The sequence below is a fragment of the Trichoderma citrinoviride genome (genome assembly GCF_003025115.1).
Source record: "Trichoderma citrinoviride strain TUCIM 6016 unplaced genomic scaffold BBK36scaffold_11, whole genome shotgun sequence".
Lineage (NCBI taxonomy): Eukaryota > Fungi > Ascomycota > Sordariomycetes > Hypocreales > Hypocreaceae > Trichoderma > Trichoderma citrinoviride.
In genome coordinates, this window is record NW_020194719.1 from 247,171 (window position 1) to 265,874 (window position 18,704).

Genomic DNA, 18,704 nt, shown 5'->3' on the forward strand with positions numbered 1-18,704 from the left:
TTCCAACATCCTTCGACGCCTCGCCAGTTGTTCTGACTGCCTGGGTGGGAATTCTCTTCAGTGGCCACAAGAGATCCCTCCATTCAGACACGCTGGAACTCAATCTCTAGAGGTCCCTCTTTCTCGCCATCATCGTCGTCAACCGTTGCACGAGCACCCAAGTGACCACAATGGAGTCGTCGCGTGGCCCGCCCAGGGTCAAAAACAAGGCCGCGGCCCCCATCCAGATCAGCGCCGAGCAGCTGCTTCGCGAGGCCGTCGACCGGCAGGAGGTCCAGATCCAGGCCCCGACGCAGCGCTTCGCCGACCTCGAGGAGCTTCACGAGTACCAGGGCCGGAAGCGCAAGGAGTTCGAGGACTATGTCCGGCGGAATCGCGTCAAGCTCAGCAACTGGCTGCAGTACGCGCAGTGGGAGCTGGAGCAGAAGGAGTTTGCGCGCGCGCGGTCTGTCTTTGAGCGCTGTCTCGATGTCCATCCCAACGAGGTCCAGGTGTGGACGCGGTACATCGAGGCCGAGATGAAGTCGAGAAACATCAACCATGCCCGGAATCTGCTGGATCGCGCAGTCACCCGACTGCCCCGAGTCGACAAGATGTGGTACAAGTATGTGTACATGGAGGAGATGCTGGGCAACATCCCCGGGGTGCGGCAGGTCTTTGATCGGTGGATGCAGTGGCAACCGGGCGAGGCGGCATGGAGTGCGTACATCAAGCTGGAGAAGCGATATGGCGAATACGACCGAGCCCGCGAAATCTTTCGGACCTTCACCATGGTTCACCCAGAGCCCAGGAACTGGATCAAGTGGGCCAAGTTCGAGGAAGAGTACGGAACGAGCGACCAGGTTCGCGAGGTCTTTGGGACGGCGGTGGAAACGCTGGGCGACGAGTTTGTGGACGAGAAGCTGTTCATTGCCTATGCCAGGTTTGAGTCCAAGCTCAAGGAGTATGAGCGGGCGAGAGCCATCTACAAATACGCCCTGGACCGCCTGCCCCGATCAAAATCAAGACTGCTGCACGCGGCATACACGACATTCGAAAAGCAGTTCGGCGACCAGGACGGCGTGGAAGACGTGGTCTTGTCCAAGCGAAGGGTGTACTACGAAGAGCAGGTGCGCGAGAACCCTAAAAACTACGACGCCTGGTTCGACTATGCCGGCCTTGAGGAGGCTTCCAGGGATGCAGACCGTGTTCGGGACGTCTACGAGCGAGCGATTGCCCAGGTCCCGCCGACGCAGGAGAAGCGGCACTGGCGCCGGTACATCTATCTCTGGATATTCTACGCCGTGTGGGAAGAGCTCGAGGGCCAGGACATTGAGCGCGCCCGGCAGATTTACACGACATGCCTGAGCCTGATACCCCACAAGAAGTTTACGTTTGCCAAGGTATGGCTGCTGGCGGCCCAGTTTGAGATTCGACAGGGCGACCTGGGAGCTGCCCGGAAGCTGCTGGGACGCGCCATTGGCATGTGCCCCAAGGACAAGCTCTTCAACGGATACATCGACCTCGAGCGGAAGCTGTTTGAGTTTGTGCGCTGCCGAAAGCTGTACGAGAAGCACGTCGAGTTCAACCCGACAAACTGCCAGACGTGGATCAAGTTTGCCGAGCTGGAGCGCGGCCTGGACGACCTCGACCGCGCGAGGGCCATCTTCGAGCTGGCGGTCAGCCAGCCGCAGCTCGACATGCCGGAGCTGCTGTGGAAGGCCTACATCGACTTTGAGGAGGAAGAAGGCGAGTACGAGAGGACGCGCGAGCTGTACGAGCGGCTGCTGGAGAAGACGGACCACGTCAAGGTCTGGATCAGCTACGCGCACTTTGAGATCAACATCCCCGAGGAGGGCGACGACGACGCCGCCGCCGCCGCGGACGACGAGGAGCAGCCCGTCAGCGACGAGGCCAAGGCACGCGCCCGGCGCGTCTTTGAGCGCGCGCACAAGAGCATGCGCGACAAGGACCTCAAGGAGGAGCGCGTCAGCCTGCTCAACGCCTGGCTCTCGTTTGAGCGCACGCACGGCTCCGAGGCGGACGTCGAGGCCGTGCAGAAGCAGATGCCGCGCAGGGTCAAGCGCCGGCGCAAGGTCCAGGACGAGAGCGCCGGCGAGGACGTCTACGAGGAGTACATCGACTACGTCTTCCCGGCCGACGACCAGCAGGCCAGGAGCCTGTCCAACATTTTGGCCGCGGCGCAGCAGTGGAAGCAGACGGGCGGCGGCTTGTCGGGCGCTTCGTGAGGAGGAGGGCCTGGGTGGAAGTCGCGCTTGTGCGGTGGAAAGAGAAAACACCGGACTGGCTGTCATTGTATATGGCGCTTTTTGTAATATGGAGAGATCAGCCCGGTGTTTTTTTTTTCTTCCCACCGCCTGGGCGACCTGTATGCCCTATCTTCTGACATCGCTGATTCAGAACGCAACGCGCTGCTTACTATCTCTGTGTATGTATGTATGTATGTATGTTCAAACGTTGCGTACAACATACATACATACGCACATGTCATATACCAATCAAAACACACCCATTTCACGCAACACAGAGAACACACGCAGGTTCTTCATTACATTACATTACATACTCTATATCGCAATACATATAAGGGCCGAAAAACCGCTACCTACCTTACCTACCTACGGACAGTACCATCTAATATCAAGAAATCCAAAACGCGGTAAACGGGCTTCTGCGAACTCCGTGAAAAGCTGCACAACGACGTCACCCAACCATGCAGCAAGGGCATACTCGTACACATACGATGGGGTCTCGGCCCCTGCTGTGACGTTTCACTATCTAGGGGGAGCGATTTTGTAGCTACACCTAAAAAAGGGGGGGTTGAGGGGCGACATGAGTGTTCCAAGATCTTGCTTGATGCAGTTGGCTTCTGTCTTACACGGACCCGATGATGTCATAGATTGCTGTAATGTTGAATGCGTGGATTTCCTTCATCAGGAGCGGGAATACTTTGGTTGACGAGTGGTCGATTCATGTATATGCGAAATGTATAAGCTACTGAAGCCTGGAAATCATCATGGCGATTCTTTTTTTCATCGTCTTTTCATTATATAAAAAACATTCATCGTAAACATCAGCAGTCATGATTCGTAAACGGCTTCCAGCTTTACCCAGACCCCGCATCCAAGGAATGTCATAACAACCATCCAACAGTCGTCCATCCTCCAAACCTGTATCCAAGCCCGAGCGTTCCCAATCACCGTACCTTGTAGATCTGCCCCTCTCGCCATTCGTCCGTCCCGAGCCGTCTTTGCCGTGGCTTCCGCCCATCCCTTCCCACCTGCTACCAAAACCGGCAGCATCTCACGTTACTCTGGCATGATCGTTGTCCACGGACATAACAAAACCTGCGTCTTCCTCGTGTCGATTTGCATGCATATGTGCAACCCACCCATGCAAATCGCCAGAATCGGCTCTTGCATCCGAGAAACGGCTGCCTGCTTCAGTCGATCGGCATGTATCCGTGCCCAAGCAGAGCCATGGCCGTGATTCCGTCCTGTCGGATGCGTTCCTTATTCTCCGGAGAACAAGCAATCAGTAGCGTCGGTGGTCTGTAGCAAATCAATTGTCATTAGTCATTCTCGATGCAGATGTCAAAATAGTGAAAAAAGACAGAGAATTTGGCTAAGCTTGAAGCACAATCTATATAGTGTGTGTCACGCAGCACAGGAGTCTGAAGTCTTTTGACCCTTTGAAGATGCCATGTCTGTGTCTTCAAAAGGCGAAACCAAAAGCAATACAAGTGTCGGAGGCACTTTGCAATTTGCCGTGCCACGCAACGTGTGTAGGGAATGTGAGCCAGTGGTATGACATCGGTAGTGTAGCGACACTTGTCGCCATAATGAGCGTTGGTTCTTGGGAGTGCAAGGTGAGGCCGAGTTGGCGGAATCCGAAACGTAGAAGCTGATTCAGGGCTGCCGCGTGATAGCCGCTCAACGGCTATCGCGCCTGAGAGGTGGTTGGAGCAGCGGAGGGACTCCGCTGTATCTGTCGGGGTCGTAGTCTGGCTCATCCTCGCCGTCTCCAAAGTAGCCATCGTGTCTTTCCCGCGTGGGAGTCGACCAGCTTGATGACCGTTGCCGTTCACCAAGCTTCTGGCGTTTCTCCAATCGCTTCTGGTGGCGACGCATTTTCTCTTCCCTCCACTCCTTGCACTCGCGGGCCATTTCGCGGGCTTCTTTGAGCTCTCCAAGTGCGCCCTTGATACCGATGGCAGCAATGCCGATCGAAGCTGCGTCTTGCATGAGAGCTTTTGTCTTGAGCTTCTTGGCCTCCTTCGAGCTAAGTAGGCCCTCCTTGACAGCCTCTTTCCGTGCCTTTCTCTTTTCCATGCTTTTGTAGACTCCATGTGCTGCGTGAACTGTGGCAATGGCCGCAAGGCCGGTAGTAATGATCTGCTTACCTCGCATCTTCTTGGCTCTCCTCTCATCCTCGGAAGAATCCCCCAAGTCGGACTCAGACCCGTAACCGCCTCTCCGCCGCGACGGATCGCGAGAGCGAGAACGCTCCGACGGGGAGCCATCGCGGGAGTCCCCGCGATGTCCACGACTGCGGCGGTATCGGGGATCGTCGTATACATGGTCGTCATCTCGTCGACCAGAGTAGCGTGAGCTCCGGTCATCGTAGTCGCTATCATAGTCGCGACGGCGACGTTCATCAGCGGCCACCAGGGCACCGCTGCCCAAGCCTAGCTTGGCAAGACCGTCGCGTGCCTTATCCACGACGCTGCGGCTACGGCTGCGGTGACGGTCTCGCGAAGGGCTTCGGGAATCATAGCTCCTGTCGCGGCCGCGAGATCTCGATCGGTCAAAGGCCTTCTTGGCCCCAATGGCTCCCAGGCCGGCCGTTGCAAGTGCGGCAAGGCCGACGCCTTTATGGCCGTCCTTGGACCGTGCACGAGATCGGGAGCGGCTCCTGCCAGTGCGGCGGTCCTCCTCGATGTCATTCCTGGAGCCGTTGATCAAGCGGTTGCCCACCAGGCCACCGATGACTGACTCGGCGAGGCCCAGCTTTCCGTGGTCTGCACCGTGAGCGGCGTCCACCGTGGCGGCACCGGCGGCGGCAGTGAGGATTCTCTTAGTCTTCTCTCCCCTCCAACCGCCGGGCTCCTTGGCGACCCGGAAAGCCTCGGTGGCTCCCGCAAGAAGCGATGCAATAGCCGCCTTCTGGACCTTGCTGGCACCTTTGCCGCTCCTGGACTTGGAGCTCGAGCGAGAGCGGACGCTCCGGGAGCTCCGGACGCTTCGAGAGCTGGGGCTGCCACCGCGGCTCCTGGTATCAGAGTGCCTGTCATCGTTGCCGCCAGCGAGTTGTTTGACGGCCGCTCCAAGGCCGGTAGCGGCTAGAGCGCTCTCGAGGAAGTTCTTGTGTCCCTTCTTCTCCTTGGTGTCGCTCTCGCCATCCGAATCATAATACTCATCGAGTTCGCCATCCCGGCCTCGCGAAAGGATATACTTTGCCTTTTGATCCTTCCTTGCCTGCTGCTTGCTGTAGAACTCGGCGCCCGAATAGGCAGCAAGCGCGCCGAAGCCGGCGAGTGCAGCCGACGACAGTGCATTGCGCTGGACAGGGGTGCCGCCCTCCTTCTTGGCTTCATGGCGATCATAGAGTTCCTTACCGCCCACAAGAAGGGCGGCACCGGCAACAGCAGCAATGATCTTCTCCTGCTTCGACAGGGTCTTGCCGTGCTTGGATCTTCTGTCGCGGTCATCGCCGCCATGGCTGCTGCCGGCGTATCTCGAGTGGCGATCACTGTCCCGGGCGTCAAGCCGTGATCCGTAGACGCGGCGGTATTCGACATCCTCCTCGCGGTAGTAGCCGGGCTCGGCAGACCGAGCTCGGCGCACGTCATGGACGTACTCGCGTCCAACGGGCGGCGGGAAGTCGCGGCGAACCTCCTCTACGGAGAGGCTGCTGTCACGGGGATCTGCGCGGGGGACGAGGTCGTGGCTGCCGCGAACCTCGCCATAGTCGTCGAAGTAGCGAGGATCGCGCTCATCGATCATATCCCCGCGCAAGTAGCGACGGGAATAGTCATAGTCGCGCGGGCTGTGGCTCGCCATTTGGTGTCTCCCGAGGTCGTCTGCGAAGAAGGGTGACGATAGGTTGATTCTGCGAGACTCTGCGTCTCAGTGTGCTGGCGGGGTAGCCGAGTTGTATAATATGCCGCACACAGCTGAGGACTTGTGGCAGTAACTGCCGATTTTTGTTCGTATTTGCCTCGCTGCCTCGAAGGTTGTCGTCTATGCAGAGCTGAATAAGCGTCTCTGACTCTGCTGTATTTGCTGAATATCTGTGTCCAAGACTGATGCAACAGATGATTATCAAAAGACTGTTGAGTTGGTGGAGGAGGCAGAAAAAGAAACTTGAGAGGCAGAAACTTGCGAGAGGCAGGACAGAAAAGATATTGTCGAATTGGGGGGGCCTTGGAAGGAGCGACTTGGCCGCAGCGCCTGCAGGAAGCGGCGGGGCAAGACGTAATGGCGACACACACGAGGACCGGGGGGGCAGGAGCACCCCTGCTGTTGCCTTGCTTTCTGCCCTGTCTTGCTTTCGCCCGGCGATTCGCGAGCTTTCATAGGGCAAGGCGGTCTGGACGGCGCATTTCAGCCAGCAGTGACTGCCAGATCGCCTTACTCGTACTTGCCGGTATTGCGAGCATCGTGGGCGAGAAACGACACTCTGCATGTATAAGGTAGACGATAAGGCAGCCCAGGGCATCTGCAGGGCATCTACGAGTACCAGTAGTCTACATGGAGTTCCAGCAGAGTCTGGGAGAAGTGTGGCACAGCGGCTGCGCCTCGTAGTTCACTCAACAGCTCTGCACTTGGCGACGCTGTAATGCGCCAGCGAGCACCTTGATGGTACTGGAAGGTGTCTGTAGTATCTTGGAGTTATCTTATAAAGCGGCATATTCCGGTAGGTATCGTCCAGGTTCTGGATCGAGCCTCGCATCTCAACAAACACACGAACTCGGACACACCGATCCATCCTATTCTCGCCCTGCGTTCAGCTCATGCCGTCCAACCTCAGCCTCACAACCGGGCGAAAAAGAAAAGAGCCCGGCAAGAGGGAGAGGGGATAATGGCTTCTAGGCTGGTCTAGTTGGATCAGCTCCGGTCAACTGAGCAAACCGAACAGGACGCTTAATCTGGTGACTGGCAGACGCTTTCGCGCTACGGCTTGCCCTATCCGCGAACCCAGCGCATGATGATGACAGGACGCGAGTGAGCCCGTATCGCCTGATCACCGAAGAGTCAGAGAAAGCATCTTCCCCTTCTATCGCTCTGTATAAGTCGTCCCTTGCCGTCTCAACAACCTCGCGGGACAGCCCACGGCCACCCGCAGCCCAGCCCCAAGCCCCAAACGCCACACCGAACCCAAACCCAAGGAGCCCCGAAATTTCCTTCTTTGCTTCTCCCCCTCTTGCAACCATCTCTTATTCTTCCCATACCCATATTCCGACCCCGCTTCTGCTCCCGAGGCCTCACCCGTCCAAGAACTGTTAGCAGCCACAAGCGCCAGCCACCCGAGCCTTGACCTCTTTCGTCTTGGCTGTGGCTCGTGACGCGATATCATTGGCCGAAGTGGAAGGGCTATCGCTCAAGCCACTTTTCGCGGGGAGATGTCTGCCCACATGATGTCATCTCTCTTCAATGCTGCGGAATGACGACTGAATGGGGGGGCCTTTTCCCTCCATCTTTCAAGGCGTCGTTCTGGTTTCTTGGTCTTGGGAAACTCATCGCAATCATCAAGCCCAAATGTGTCACAGATTGAAAGGCTACGAGTACATATGGCAAAGGGTCTATTAAGGTACCCTTTTCACTTGAATAATACGAAAGGGTACAGCAACCGCTTTACGAGAACCTCATTCCCATTCCAGCCTAGCCACTGCCTCGCCCAAGCCTCCATCTCGCCATGCCTCGGCAGCCGAATGCGACTCTACTCCGTACCATCGTATCGTATCGTATCGCTTCTCACATCCAAGAATAGCCGCGCACAGCTCTCGACCCCGTATTGTACGCGTGTGTAGTACTTTTGTAATCACTGGTGGAAAATAGATACTACCTTACCTTATGTGTGTTGTTAAATGGGAAGCTTAAATAAAAAAAAGAAGTTGTTGCAGATCCTGCTTCGCGTCGTCGTCGTTGTGTGACGACGTATGTGACGAGGCTCAGCCTGGGGGCAACTTGTCTGCCTTCCTTCGCGTACATAATGCCCTTTACGCCCCATCACTTTGTTTGAAACAGCGTCCTTCTAAATGGCCGAGTCATATTGCTGTGTGTGTTGAACCAGTATCGCCCGTCTGAGAACTCAAAGTCGCAGTTGCTCAACAACATCTCATCCACACCGAGACAAAAGGCTTCACGATGATGTCGCTTCACCACTTCATCGCCATTGCGCTCACCACGAGCTCCCTCGCCTTGGCGCAAGACTCTCCGTGAGTGCCTTCACTATCTATTCACAACGCAGATCCAGTTGCTCATCTTCTCGAATATCAGAATTCCAACTAAACTTCTTTCAAATCCCGTCCAACCCACTGCCTTTTCCGACGACCCTGCCTTGACCACCCACAGGCCGCTCGTCATCGTCACACCAAGTTCTGGAACCGACCAAGCTGAAAGCACATCGAGTGTCATCCTGTAAGCCCACCACTGCCTCCTCACCTCTGGACTCACCCTATCTATATGACACCCCGACTCCCCAAGACCGAGTAAAACCTCTCAATCATTCATTCATCCCATACTGACAGAAAATTGGTTCCTTCAGGACCCTGCCAGACACAACCGCAACCCTAAAAGACACCCTCTACGTCCAAACCACCATGCCCGCACCATCATCGCCTCCAACTCCAACAGCATCAGGCCTCTTCCCGCAAACGACATTTCCCAACTTCAACTCAACAACAACGACCACCACCACCACTGCGGCAGAGACTTCGCCGTCCATCCCACCTTCTTCGCCTTCTTCTCTCACCACGCTGACGGGCACGAAAACGCAAACGCTGACGTCGAATCCGGCTTCCGTGCCGACGGCGTTTGCAAATGCTGCGGCTGGGCTCATTGCCCTTGTTGGTTTGGCCATGGCCTTGTGAGCCCCAGATTGGCTCCTTTAAGTTTTCAGAAAACCGATAACGTGGTTGTTTGACTTTCTGTTAAAAAGGCTGCTATTGTGTTTTATCGTTTTTGGGACAAGCCAAAGGGGGTTATGGATATATGGGAAATATTGCACATGAGTTCATAATTCCCTTTTCAGCGAAATCAGGACCTCCGAGAGTTTAAGAAAAGAAACATGCAATGTATACACGTATTTTGGGGATTTTACTGCCATGTATCGCTCTCACGAATTTTCACATCATCAGCACAACCAGCAGACCGTGTTGTAAGTCAGGAATAACTTGGTTGGCCATCTGGCCAAGTCGTCCAAGTCCAAACCTGCATCGAGGCAGAAAAGATATAAGTTCGTTCCCTATAAAACCAAGACCCCATCCAGTGAGAAGGATTCATAATGGTATATGTGATTTTAAACAAGTCTTGCTCTGACTGCGTCTGCCTGCTCTTCCGCAAATAAGTAAGATGTTTAGATTAAAGCATATAGGATAAATGTCATCTCAAGGGTACACCACAGTCCAAGGTTCAGCGGGTAAATTAACACGCCCACAGATGAGTTGCCTTGTTTCATTCTTCTTCATATAACTTTAATCACACAACGATAAATGAGACATCGAGCTCCTCTTACTCTTGATAAATGTCTTTTTTTCTCTCTCGTTTGTCAATTATTCTTGCTTAAATCCTATCGTACAAATCAAGCAATTTCTGCAGCATCACCGTCCCCTACGCTGTCTCAAAACAAACTCAATAGATGCCAGGAACAACAATCCAGCCCAAAAGTAGCCTCCAAGATGTAAAGATGTATGAACGCAAGAAATCAGATGAGAAGAGAAGAGAGGAAAAACAACATGTCAAGAAAAAAAAAAATTCTCATTTTGTGCAACCGTTTGCCAAATTAGCATCCGTGTAAATGCCCGTGAGCGGTTCGGCTCAACTTCCTCAATCATCTTGCTTCTTTTGCCTTTTTCAATTTTGCAGTTTTTTTTCTTGTCCCTCAAGTTTGGTTGTCCATCCGTCCATCATGCATCTGGCAACAAATGATAACCTCGGATAGAAAAAAAGATCGTAATGGAGAACCCTTGTTTTTGTGTCTTTCTCATCAATAGCATGGGGTAGCTGGAGCAATCTTGAACTAATGCTCAGGAGTGAAAACATAGAAGTGGCCCTCTTTTCATAGAGGGCCACCCCAGATCCCAACAGGCGCAGCAGGACTAGCGTATGCCTTTCCAATCCAAATCCCGCGAAAGAAGACATCTTTCTCCCGAGCTTCTCCCCCCGGAAGGGTGTGTGAAATATCATCATCCACCCTCTGCCGAATACCATGTCAGAGATAATGATGGTTGCCCGCCAGGAGGATCGGACCTCCATATCAACATAGGGTCTCCAAATGCCCTTGCCCTCGAGCGCCGGCTCTATATCCCCTTCTCAAACTTTTTGTCCCTTTCTTTCCTCTTCCCCTATTTACTTTCCATGTGCCATTCTTCTTCTTCTTCTTCTTTTTTTCTTCATTTTTTCTTTTCTTCAAAGAAAAAAACAAATTCCCAAACCAGACCGTCAGACGCTTTGCCGCGTGGTAGGAGCCGGACCCAAGATAGAAACACAAGTCTCCGGGGGGTATCTTTTCCCCCCTCGCCCCCTTTTTTTCTGTTTTGCTCTCTTATAACAGAGTAGCGGAAACGCCCCGTCCCCCATCGTTTGGCCGCGTAGGTAGACAATCAAAGGGCAAAAGAAACGAAATCTCTTACAAAAGCCAAAAAATTCCTCAAATAATTCACAGTTTTGTTGCATCGCTTTTTGTTTTGCCGTTTCCCATGCCCAGCCTTAGCCAAGAACAGCTAGGCAGAACTGTGACGAAAATGAAAGATTAAAATGCGTGGATCACTTGAGCCGGCCAAGGACATGTCATGACAATTTGTCCGGCCCAGCACAAGAAACTTAATATGCGGCAAGTGTCTCCAAAAGGCTGTTCGCCCACAGACACTCACAGGACGAGAGGGGCTCCCGATCGTCAGGAGTCAGCCATTGCAGCTTCCCGTGACCAGCTTAGAATCGGGGATCCTCCTACGCAGACTGTTCGTGGGAGACCCCATTCGTCAGCACGCTCTCGACGGCCTTCTCAACGTGTCCATTCGTGATAACCGGACCATCAGTCTTGCCCTGGTCGCCCAGGTTGAGAACACCTGAGGGAGCAAAGTCGGGCACATCGGCGGACAACTGGCTGGAGCCGGCATGGCCATTGACGTGGCCGTTGACGAATCCGTTAACTCCCTGGTTGACGAAAGACTCATCGGGGAGCTGCTGCTGGAACGCAGCGTCGGTGGGGACTGCATATGCCTGAGGCGATGTCATGCCATAGGGAACGGGCATTCCGTTGAACTGAGGCGGCATCTGCGATGGTCGGTTCTTGAACGTCAGGTGGGCCGGGCCGTGGTTGCGAGCAAACTCATCCCGGACCTCGAGCGGCAAGACAAAGCTTTCCCATGCCGTGCTTCGTCGCACGCGTTCAATGTCGTCTTCGCCAACGGCGAGATCAAGCTCAGTGGACATCTCGCACACGGCGCGAACCAGGGCGATATCGGCAGAGAGCTCTCGCACACGCTTGAAGGAGGCAATAAAGTGCAGGGGCACGAAGCCTTGCGAGTCCATCCGTGCGCGGAGGTATACGTCCTTGCAGAGGTTCTCAATGGAGAAGTAGTACTCGACCTGGCTCTTGAGAACCGGCACCAGCATGTTGTCCCAGTAGGGCTGAGGCTGGAAGGGCATTGCCGTCATCGGCGCCATCGGGTACTCAAACGGGGCAAACTGAGTCTGAACCTGAGGAATGCGTGCCGATCCGTTGGGGAGTGACATCCGATGGTAGTTGCCAGCATTGTTTCGGCCGCCTCGGCCACGACCTTGGGATGGCATGTACATCTGACCATGGGCACCCTGCCGGGGAGGTGGGCTGTAGGGGCCCTGGGCTCGTCCGCCCATAGCACCCGATGCAGAGAAACTGGATCCAGTGTGCTGGTGCTGGTGCTGAGCGTTGACGGGATGGTGTCCGCCACGTCCACGGTATCCACCTCGCGGTCTGTCGCTGCGGCTCTCTGTTCGCTCACGAGCGGCATGGCCCTGCTCCTGAAAACACAAATGTTAGCACGTCATTCCAGGAAAAACGGCGGTGTCGTTGGTATGAGAGTCTGCCATTCTTCCCCTCCCCTCCCTCGGCTATCTGCGAGATCGACGATCTCCGGGAATAAGAAAAGAAATTACTTACGTTGGAGTTTGAGGTGGCATCCTTGCTCTTCTCGTTGCCAGTGTGGCTCTGAGTCTTCCTCTGTTCACGTGCGCCAGACATATCTGTCGATGAGCGCTTGCTCGTAGCCTGAGCGGGCTGCGCATTTCGGTTCGGGCCGTTGGCGCCGTCACGAGGACGCTCCTTGCCGCTGTTACTGCTGCTGCTGCTGTTCTCGCTGGGCTTGCCTTGGCTGGCGACGGGGGCGGCAGCCTTGTCACCGGCGTTGGATGCCCCCGTGGCCCTGGAGCCGTTGGCGTTTCTGGCTCCGCCGCGAGGCTTGGAGTTGCGCATCTGGGGGAGCTGGGTCTCAAAGTTGACGCTCGGCACGTAGTCCATCGTCACCCACTTTCCCTTCTGTCTCGGCTTTGACTGAGACCCGTCCTCCGAGGCATCCTTCTCCTTCTCGGGACGGTCAGACTTCTCTGCGGGCTTCTTCTTGTCTTCTTGGATGGCCGTCTCGGGCGTGGGCCAGGCCGTGGTGTCGGCGACTGAAGGGGGCACATCGCCCCTGCTGGCATCTTTATCCGCTACCCTTGAGCCACGGCTAGCGTTTCTCTCGGAGCGAGGGGCATCGACCGATTTCCGAGGAGGCTTGACGCCATTCGGTATGCTTTCACGTTGGGCAGCAGGAGCTGGAGTGCCATTCTCGGCCACTTTAGGGGACGCTTCGGGCTTCGGCGAGCCATTGGTGGTCTGCTCTGCAGAGGGGGCTGGAGACGGCTTAGCCTTTGCCGAAAGGGCCTCGGCGCGCTGCCGCCAGATGTTGACAGAAGGAATAGGCGCCTCAAACAGCTCGACCTTGGGAGCTTCCTTTTCAGGCTCCTGCTCCTTGTCCGCCGCCGCTGACTGGTCGTTGGCTTGCTTGTCAGCAGCCTTGGACTTCTTAGACTTCCGCGGCCTCCTGGCGTCTTGTTCGTCGACCGATCGCGTGGTGGTGCTCGAGGACCTCGTGCCTTTGTCATTTCGTCGCCATGGGCGATCTAACCGACTGGACTCATCGTCCCGTACGGGCTCGCGGCGCGCCTCCTGGGCATCCTCTGACCGGGGCTCGGCCTCGGGAGCCGTGGCGCTGGCGGCATCCTGCTTCTCCGTGGCGGCAGGAGAATCGGCGCTTCGAACGGCCTCGGTGGGCTCGGTGGCGCTCTCGGCGTCTGTGGCAGCCTTGGGCGCGGCTGCTGATGGCTGGGCGTCCTGGACGGGCTGTCCAGAGGGAGCATTTGACGGGGCAGTGCCCTGACCCTTGGCGGCCTGCGCATAAGAGAAAGCTGAAGCGGTTGCCATTTTTGATGGAAACCGAGATGGAGAGGAGTGGTGGTGAAGGAGAATGAACGAAGAAAGGAAATGATCTGGTGGCGAGACCGATCGACTTGTTTGACGAATTACGAGAGACGGGGTCCTCGGTCCAAGGTCTCAAATCGCACCTTGTCGCGGTCGAGTTCGTCTGCGTGGAAGGCAGAAGGCTCTGGAGTTTCCTTTGGCGAGTTGGGAAAAAACGCTAGAGTGCACCAGACACCTCCGATGCTGCTGGTGCAGGAGGGCAGGCGTTGGGTTGTTTTCTTTTCTTTTCCGTCTGTAGATGCTTCTCGCAAGGAGAAACAAAAGAAAAATGCGTGGAATCCGTAGCTGTGAAGCGGGACGGTCGTCTCTCGAGCCCAGGCGAAGGGATCAAGATCACGTCGATGAAAGTTGTGGCGGAGGGGCCCGAACCTCTTTAACTGGTCGAAAAAAACACACGAAGACGGCCGGTCGGCAAAAGGCGCCTCAAGTCGGTGGCTTTGTCGCACACTTGGGAGCCTTTGGGGAGCGAGCTGGCGCACGTAGCAGGAGTGCGAGTGCAGAGACGCAGGCCGGAGCAGCAGGAGTCAGCCAGCCAAAGGGAGAGGCGACAACAGGCTGCCGGATTGAGGGTCGACGTGAAGGTGACCGGGGTGGCAGCGAGGAAGGCAAGGCGTTGCGTAGTGGCACGCGGGCAATGCAGGGAACTCGAAGGGAAAGGAAAAAAAACCAGCTGCGCTGCTCGACAGGTCGCGGCGCAGCCTGTCAAGGAAGGGTCAAGCAGAGGCCAGCCGGCGCGGCAATTCTGGAGAATTGACTGGACAAAGAGGTTGGTGGTGAAGAAGATGAAGAGGGCACAAAGGGCAAACGAAAGAGGCAAGTTGATAATTTTTTGCGGTTGTGTGAATAATAAAACTTTTTTTTTTTTCCTTTGGTTCCCCTCTCTTTTCTTAACGATAGGGCGCCTAGACGGGTTTGGCGGGTTCGGCGGGCTTTCTGGACCACAGGAGACCCCCGAGAGAGCGAACGAAGTGCTGATGGAAAGCGGAGCGCGAGAGTTACAGCGGTCCCCAGGCAGCGAATTGGCGCTGGATTACGGAGCGCAGTTGGCCCCTACAGCCGACTAGCGGGCCTATGGAAGCACGCTCTTACAGCGCTGCCGGTCCCAAACGAGTAGGTAATAGTGATGGAGGATAGAGTCGTAAGAGGCTGGGCGAGATGCCTGTGTGGAATGCGCCGGGGGATGGGAGGGATGGAGATTATTGCATGTGCCTTATTAATAAGAGTGAGAATTATTGGGAAACGAGGACAAATAGGGAATGATGACGATGATGGGAAAAAACAGACAGTGAGCGAGAAGGATCCTTGCCGGGACGCAGAGGCTGAGCTGATGCAATTCGAATTCGAACTGCCCGGTTCGAGGGCAAACCTCTGGGGCTTTCCGAGGCCGGCCCACAGCTGGGTTTGATGGAATTGGATGCTAAATGCAAAATCGTTTGCTGCGCTGCGCTGCGGGTGGAGTGGCTTGGCTGCGAAATGCGCGAATAGGGATCCTGGCAAAGCGGACGTCGGGCCAAATCGGTGTTTCTGGTTCTGGCGACACAGAAAGTAGAGAGAGAGAGAGGGGGAGAGAGGGAGAGAGGCAGAGAAACTGGGTTGTTTGTGCTTGAAGCGACAGACGACGTCGCAATAGACTTTTGTGCCTGTTTGCCATGGGCAATCCTCACCTCGGCTGCCATGCGTGGCTCTTATATAGCATGGCAGCGCTACCTACTTTGAGCATCGTGTTTGCTGCCATCGCTTATACTTTTCACGATTCCCCAGGTTTCGGTAGTCCGTGGCGCGAAGTTGCTTTTTTCCTTCAATTTGCTTTGTTAGCCCTTTCTGCTCGTTTGGTGTTGGATACGAAGCCACCAGCCAGCCAGCAAGCCTCGCGCACTTGCAGCGAATTGGAGGCTGGCGGCCGGCGTGAGACATGCGCATTTTTAGCGCGGAGTCATTTCTCATTCAACATTCATTCAAGGACTGCGTGTGGCCTCGATTCGTATTATTATACCTACCTACTTTCGTACCTACACGTACCTACACACAGGTAATCACTGACGCCGGCCCTGTTTCTCTCACGATCGCGCTCCTCTCGATCTCGCTTCGTGGATCAGCAGGCAGGATTGCCGGGAGATCGTCCGCCTCTTTTTGCTTTTTACTGCCCTTTTTTCACACTGCATTCATACCTTATTGTCGTCCACCTTTTAGATCAATCCTCGGGCCAGTTAGACTATCGTTTATCGCCCTTATCGACAAGCGATAACCCGCGATAAAGACCAACTTTTTTTTTTTTTTTTTCCCTTCTGCCAGCAGATCTGGGTGTGGCTTCCAGGCCGATAGGAAGTAAAGGAAAAGGGATAAAAGAAAAAAAAAAATGGCAGCTTAGACCTCATCAGCAACGCTGGGCTCTCTGTCCCCTCTTGCATGGTACTGACGCGCTTTTAATCTCTCATGCACGCACTCCGCGGGCGAGGCGGTGGTACATGAGACGAGGTACTGTAGCAGCAGCAGCAGCAGGTTTACATGGTAACTCCGGTCGTAGTAGCAAAAGCTCCGCAACATGCTTCTAAGAGTCATCTTTGCCGAGGGCCAACCGACTTGTCTCAGTCCAGCCCTTGCGGATGAAATGTGCGCCGTAGCCCGGGCACCGGAATGGATGTGACGGGATTTCCATCAATGATCCCAAGGTAGGTACTAGTAGGCACTTTGTGCTTCGCAATCCAAGGCCAAAAGAAGCAACTCTTTGAATCAGCTTACTGCCAGTGCTACCTACGAGTACCAAAGGGATATCCTTTCCCTTACTTCCAGGTACTCGGGTATCCGTGAAGCCACCCGTTCCATTCCCCAACTCAGCACCTTATTGCTATTGTATTAATAGCAGCACCCGGGAAACAAAATCTGTTCCGGCAGCCCCCGGTGTTTGCTTTTCCGGCCAAAGCTGCGGCTTGCTTTGAGAAAACCTGGCTGCACAACCTGAATATACAAGTTGAGGAAGCGGGAACCTCTTTTCGCTCAAGACATCAACACAAAGACCATGACGATCTTTCGCACAGTAGCAATTTCTCAAATCTTCACGCAAAAGTAACGTTTATCCAAGCATACCTTAACCTCCCCATCCAGCACCCGCGACATCTCCCCAAGCCCCCCATCCAACATCATGTAACCCAAAACAATGATCGTCACCGCAGGCACATACATACATTCCCAGATATTGGTGCTACGCAACACACAAAGACTGGACGTCTCTCAATCTATTCCAGAGAGCCAATCAAACCCTTCTCCTCCCACCCTCCTTCAATACACACTTTTCACAACCTGTATTTTGTACATGTCAAACGAACCTCCGTCCCCCTCCAAACGCCGACCCGCCCTTGACATGGCAGGTGACCTCTTGCCCGCTCTGCCCACTATGTATCCCAGTCCATGCTTGTGTTTCCGGCACGTGCATGAGATGTGCCGTGTCTGTTCAGTGAAAATCTCCGGAGAGATTCATGCATTAGTTGCCTGGGAGCGCTTGTAGATTATGCACAAGAAGGAGAACCGGGCTTCGGCAGTCCACCTGATAGGCGCGCTCTCGAGACTGTATTCATGCTACTACGATAAAACACCAGGCTTCCAACATAATACATATCCATGGTACATTTACAAAACACAAAAAGCCCTACCCAAGGAGCATTACGCGTCCGGTATTGATTCTGTAGGGCGAGAATCCTGCTTGGCAACACCTCCCAACCAAGACTCACCCCGACAACCACGCCGTAGCCTGTCTTGCTCCGTAAGAGGTAGCCAGGCGCAGTCCTGTGGAACCCATGGGGAAATAACTGACTAAATACCAGAGCAAGGCAGCAAGTTGTGCTATCGCCGAGAAGAGGGTGAGGATGGTGCTTTGAACCTTGTTCATGGTTAGCAGGCTTCCTTGGCCGTTGACTGTAAAGCATCATCGCCTCCCATTCTCTCTCGTAAAAAGTGAGGGGGAGAAAGAGGGGGGGCTCCTCGACATACCTTGATGGCGAACACGAGTGTCAACGCAATGGAGCCAAAGTAGGCAGCGGTAAATGGCAGTCGAGGCGCCGAGAAGAGGTGGTAGATGTAGTTCATTGGTCCCATAATGGCAGCAAAAGATGCCAGGAAGAGCGTCGATCCAACCGTCCATCTAGGTGGGGGATTAGCAATGCGCAGCAACAGGGGTGCTTGGTCTCGCCAGGTATGGACGCATGCAAGTGATTGATGCAATTTTGTCTACCGAGAATTCCGGCTAGGCATATTGCGGGCATGCATGTCTCGACAAGACAGCTGTGACAGGTGTCAAGGACAGATTGTTGGGGATAGAAAGGGGGGCTAGGGCAGCAGCAAGAAGGAGAAGAAGAAGAAGAGGGGGGGTAAGGAGCTTCGCAAACCAAGGCAGCGACGTCATCAGAGACTTACAGAATCACAAACTTGCGAGGTCTCAGAGAGAGGACCGGGAACAGGGTGAAGCAGATGACGAAACAGGCGGCGGCAGCCAGATTGCAAAAGGCGAATACCAGCATGCGGTCCCATCGACTTACTACACTCCATGTTAGCTACATCCAGCCACGAGGCGTAGCATCTGCATCACATGCGGCATCCAAGGTGCGAGCTAGAGCTGCAATGCACATGTTTCGTCTGCAGGGGAGCAGAGGAGAAGGAGGGGGGGGGGGGGGGAAGGGCACAAGAGGGCGCGCCGTGTAGGCGATGGGACAATGTGAAGAGGCTTGACTCACGCACAAACCAGCCTTCCTCTTCTTCGCGCCGACTGGGCGCCGGCAGAGGCGCTCCTGGAGCCTCCGATGTGGGAAGGATGGTATAGCCACGGTCCTGGAACGGGTTGAGGTTCTGGAGGGAGGCTAGAAGGCCGGACGACTGCTGAGACGTGGTGATGGGCGCCTCTTGACGGCGGCTCCAGCCCAGGGAGTTGATGGAATCTCGAAAACTACTGGAAGCCATGATCGAGGTCGGCGACAAATCGGCAAGCTTTG

At 54.9% G+C, this 18,704-nt stretch overlaps 5 protein-coding genes across 5 annotated transcripts; 2 read left to right on the top strand and 3 right to left on the bottom strand.

Moving 5' to 3' along the window:
• Window positions 1-170: 170 nt before the first annotated feature.
• Window positions 171-2,235, top strand: BBK36DRAFT_1207285 (TPR-like protein; the record flags this gene model as incomplete). The annotated part of the gene is made up of 1 exon (XM_024897390.1): window positions 171-2,235. One exon carries the CDS (start codon window positions 171-173, stop codon window positions 2,226-2,228), a length of 2,058 nt encoding a protein of 685 aa, XP_024747446.1. The 3' UTR covers window positions 2,229-2,235.
• A 1,697-nt stretch (window positions 2,236-3,932) lies between these two features.
• BBK36DRAFT_1170708 (hypothetical protein) lies at window positions 3,933-6,062 on the bottom strand (the record flags this gene model as incomplete). The annotated part of the gene is made up of 1 exon (XM_024895479.1): window positions 3,933-6,062. One exon carries the CDS (start codon window positions 6,060-6,062, stop codon window positions 3,933-3,935), a length of 2,130 nt encoding a protein of 709 aa, XP_024747447.1.
• Window positions 6,063-8,369: 2,307 nt separating this feature from the next.
• BBK36DRAFT_1161188 (hypothetical protein) lies at window positions 8,370-9,094 on the top strand (the record flags this gene model as incomplete). The annotated part of the gene is made up of 3 exons (XM_024894350.1): window positions 8,370-8,440; window positions 8,502-8,642; window positions 8,770-9,094. The coding sequence occupies 3 exons, from the start codon at window positions 8,370-8,372 to the stop codon at window positions 9,092-9,094; spliced, it is 537 nt and encodes a 178-aa protein (XP_024747448.1).
• A 2,077-nt stretch (window positions 9,095-11,171) lies between these two features.
• BBK36DRAFT_1161189 (hypothetical protein) lies at window positions 11,172-13,668 on the bottom strand (the record flags this gene model as incomplete). The annotated part of the gene is made up of 2 exons (XM_024894351.1): window positions 11,172-12,227; window positions 12,367-13,668. 2 exons carry the CDS (start codon window positions 13,666-13,668, stop codon window positions 11,172-11,174), a joined length of 2,358 nt encoding a protein of 785 aa, XP_024747449.1.
• Window positions 13,669-17,446: 3,778 nt separating this feature from the next.
• BBK36DRAFT_1133533 (syntaxin) lies at window positions 17,447-18,672 on the bottom strand (the record flags this gene model as incomplete). Its single annotated transcript, XM_024892101.1, has 4 exons — window positions 17,447-17,599; window positions 17,710-17,860; window positions 18,133-18,253; window positions 18,450-18,672. 4 exons carry the CDS (start codon window positions 18,670-18,672, stop codon window positions 17,447-17,449), a joined length of 648 nt encoding a protein of 215 aa, XP_024747450.1.
• Window positions 18,673-18,704: the final 32 nt, after the last annotated feature.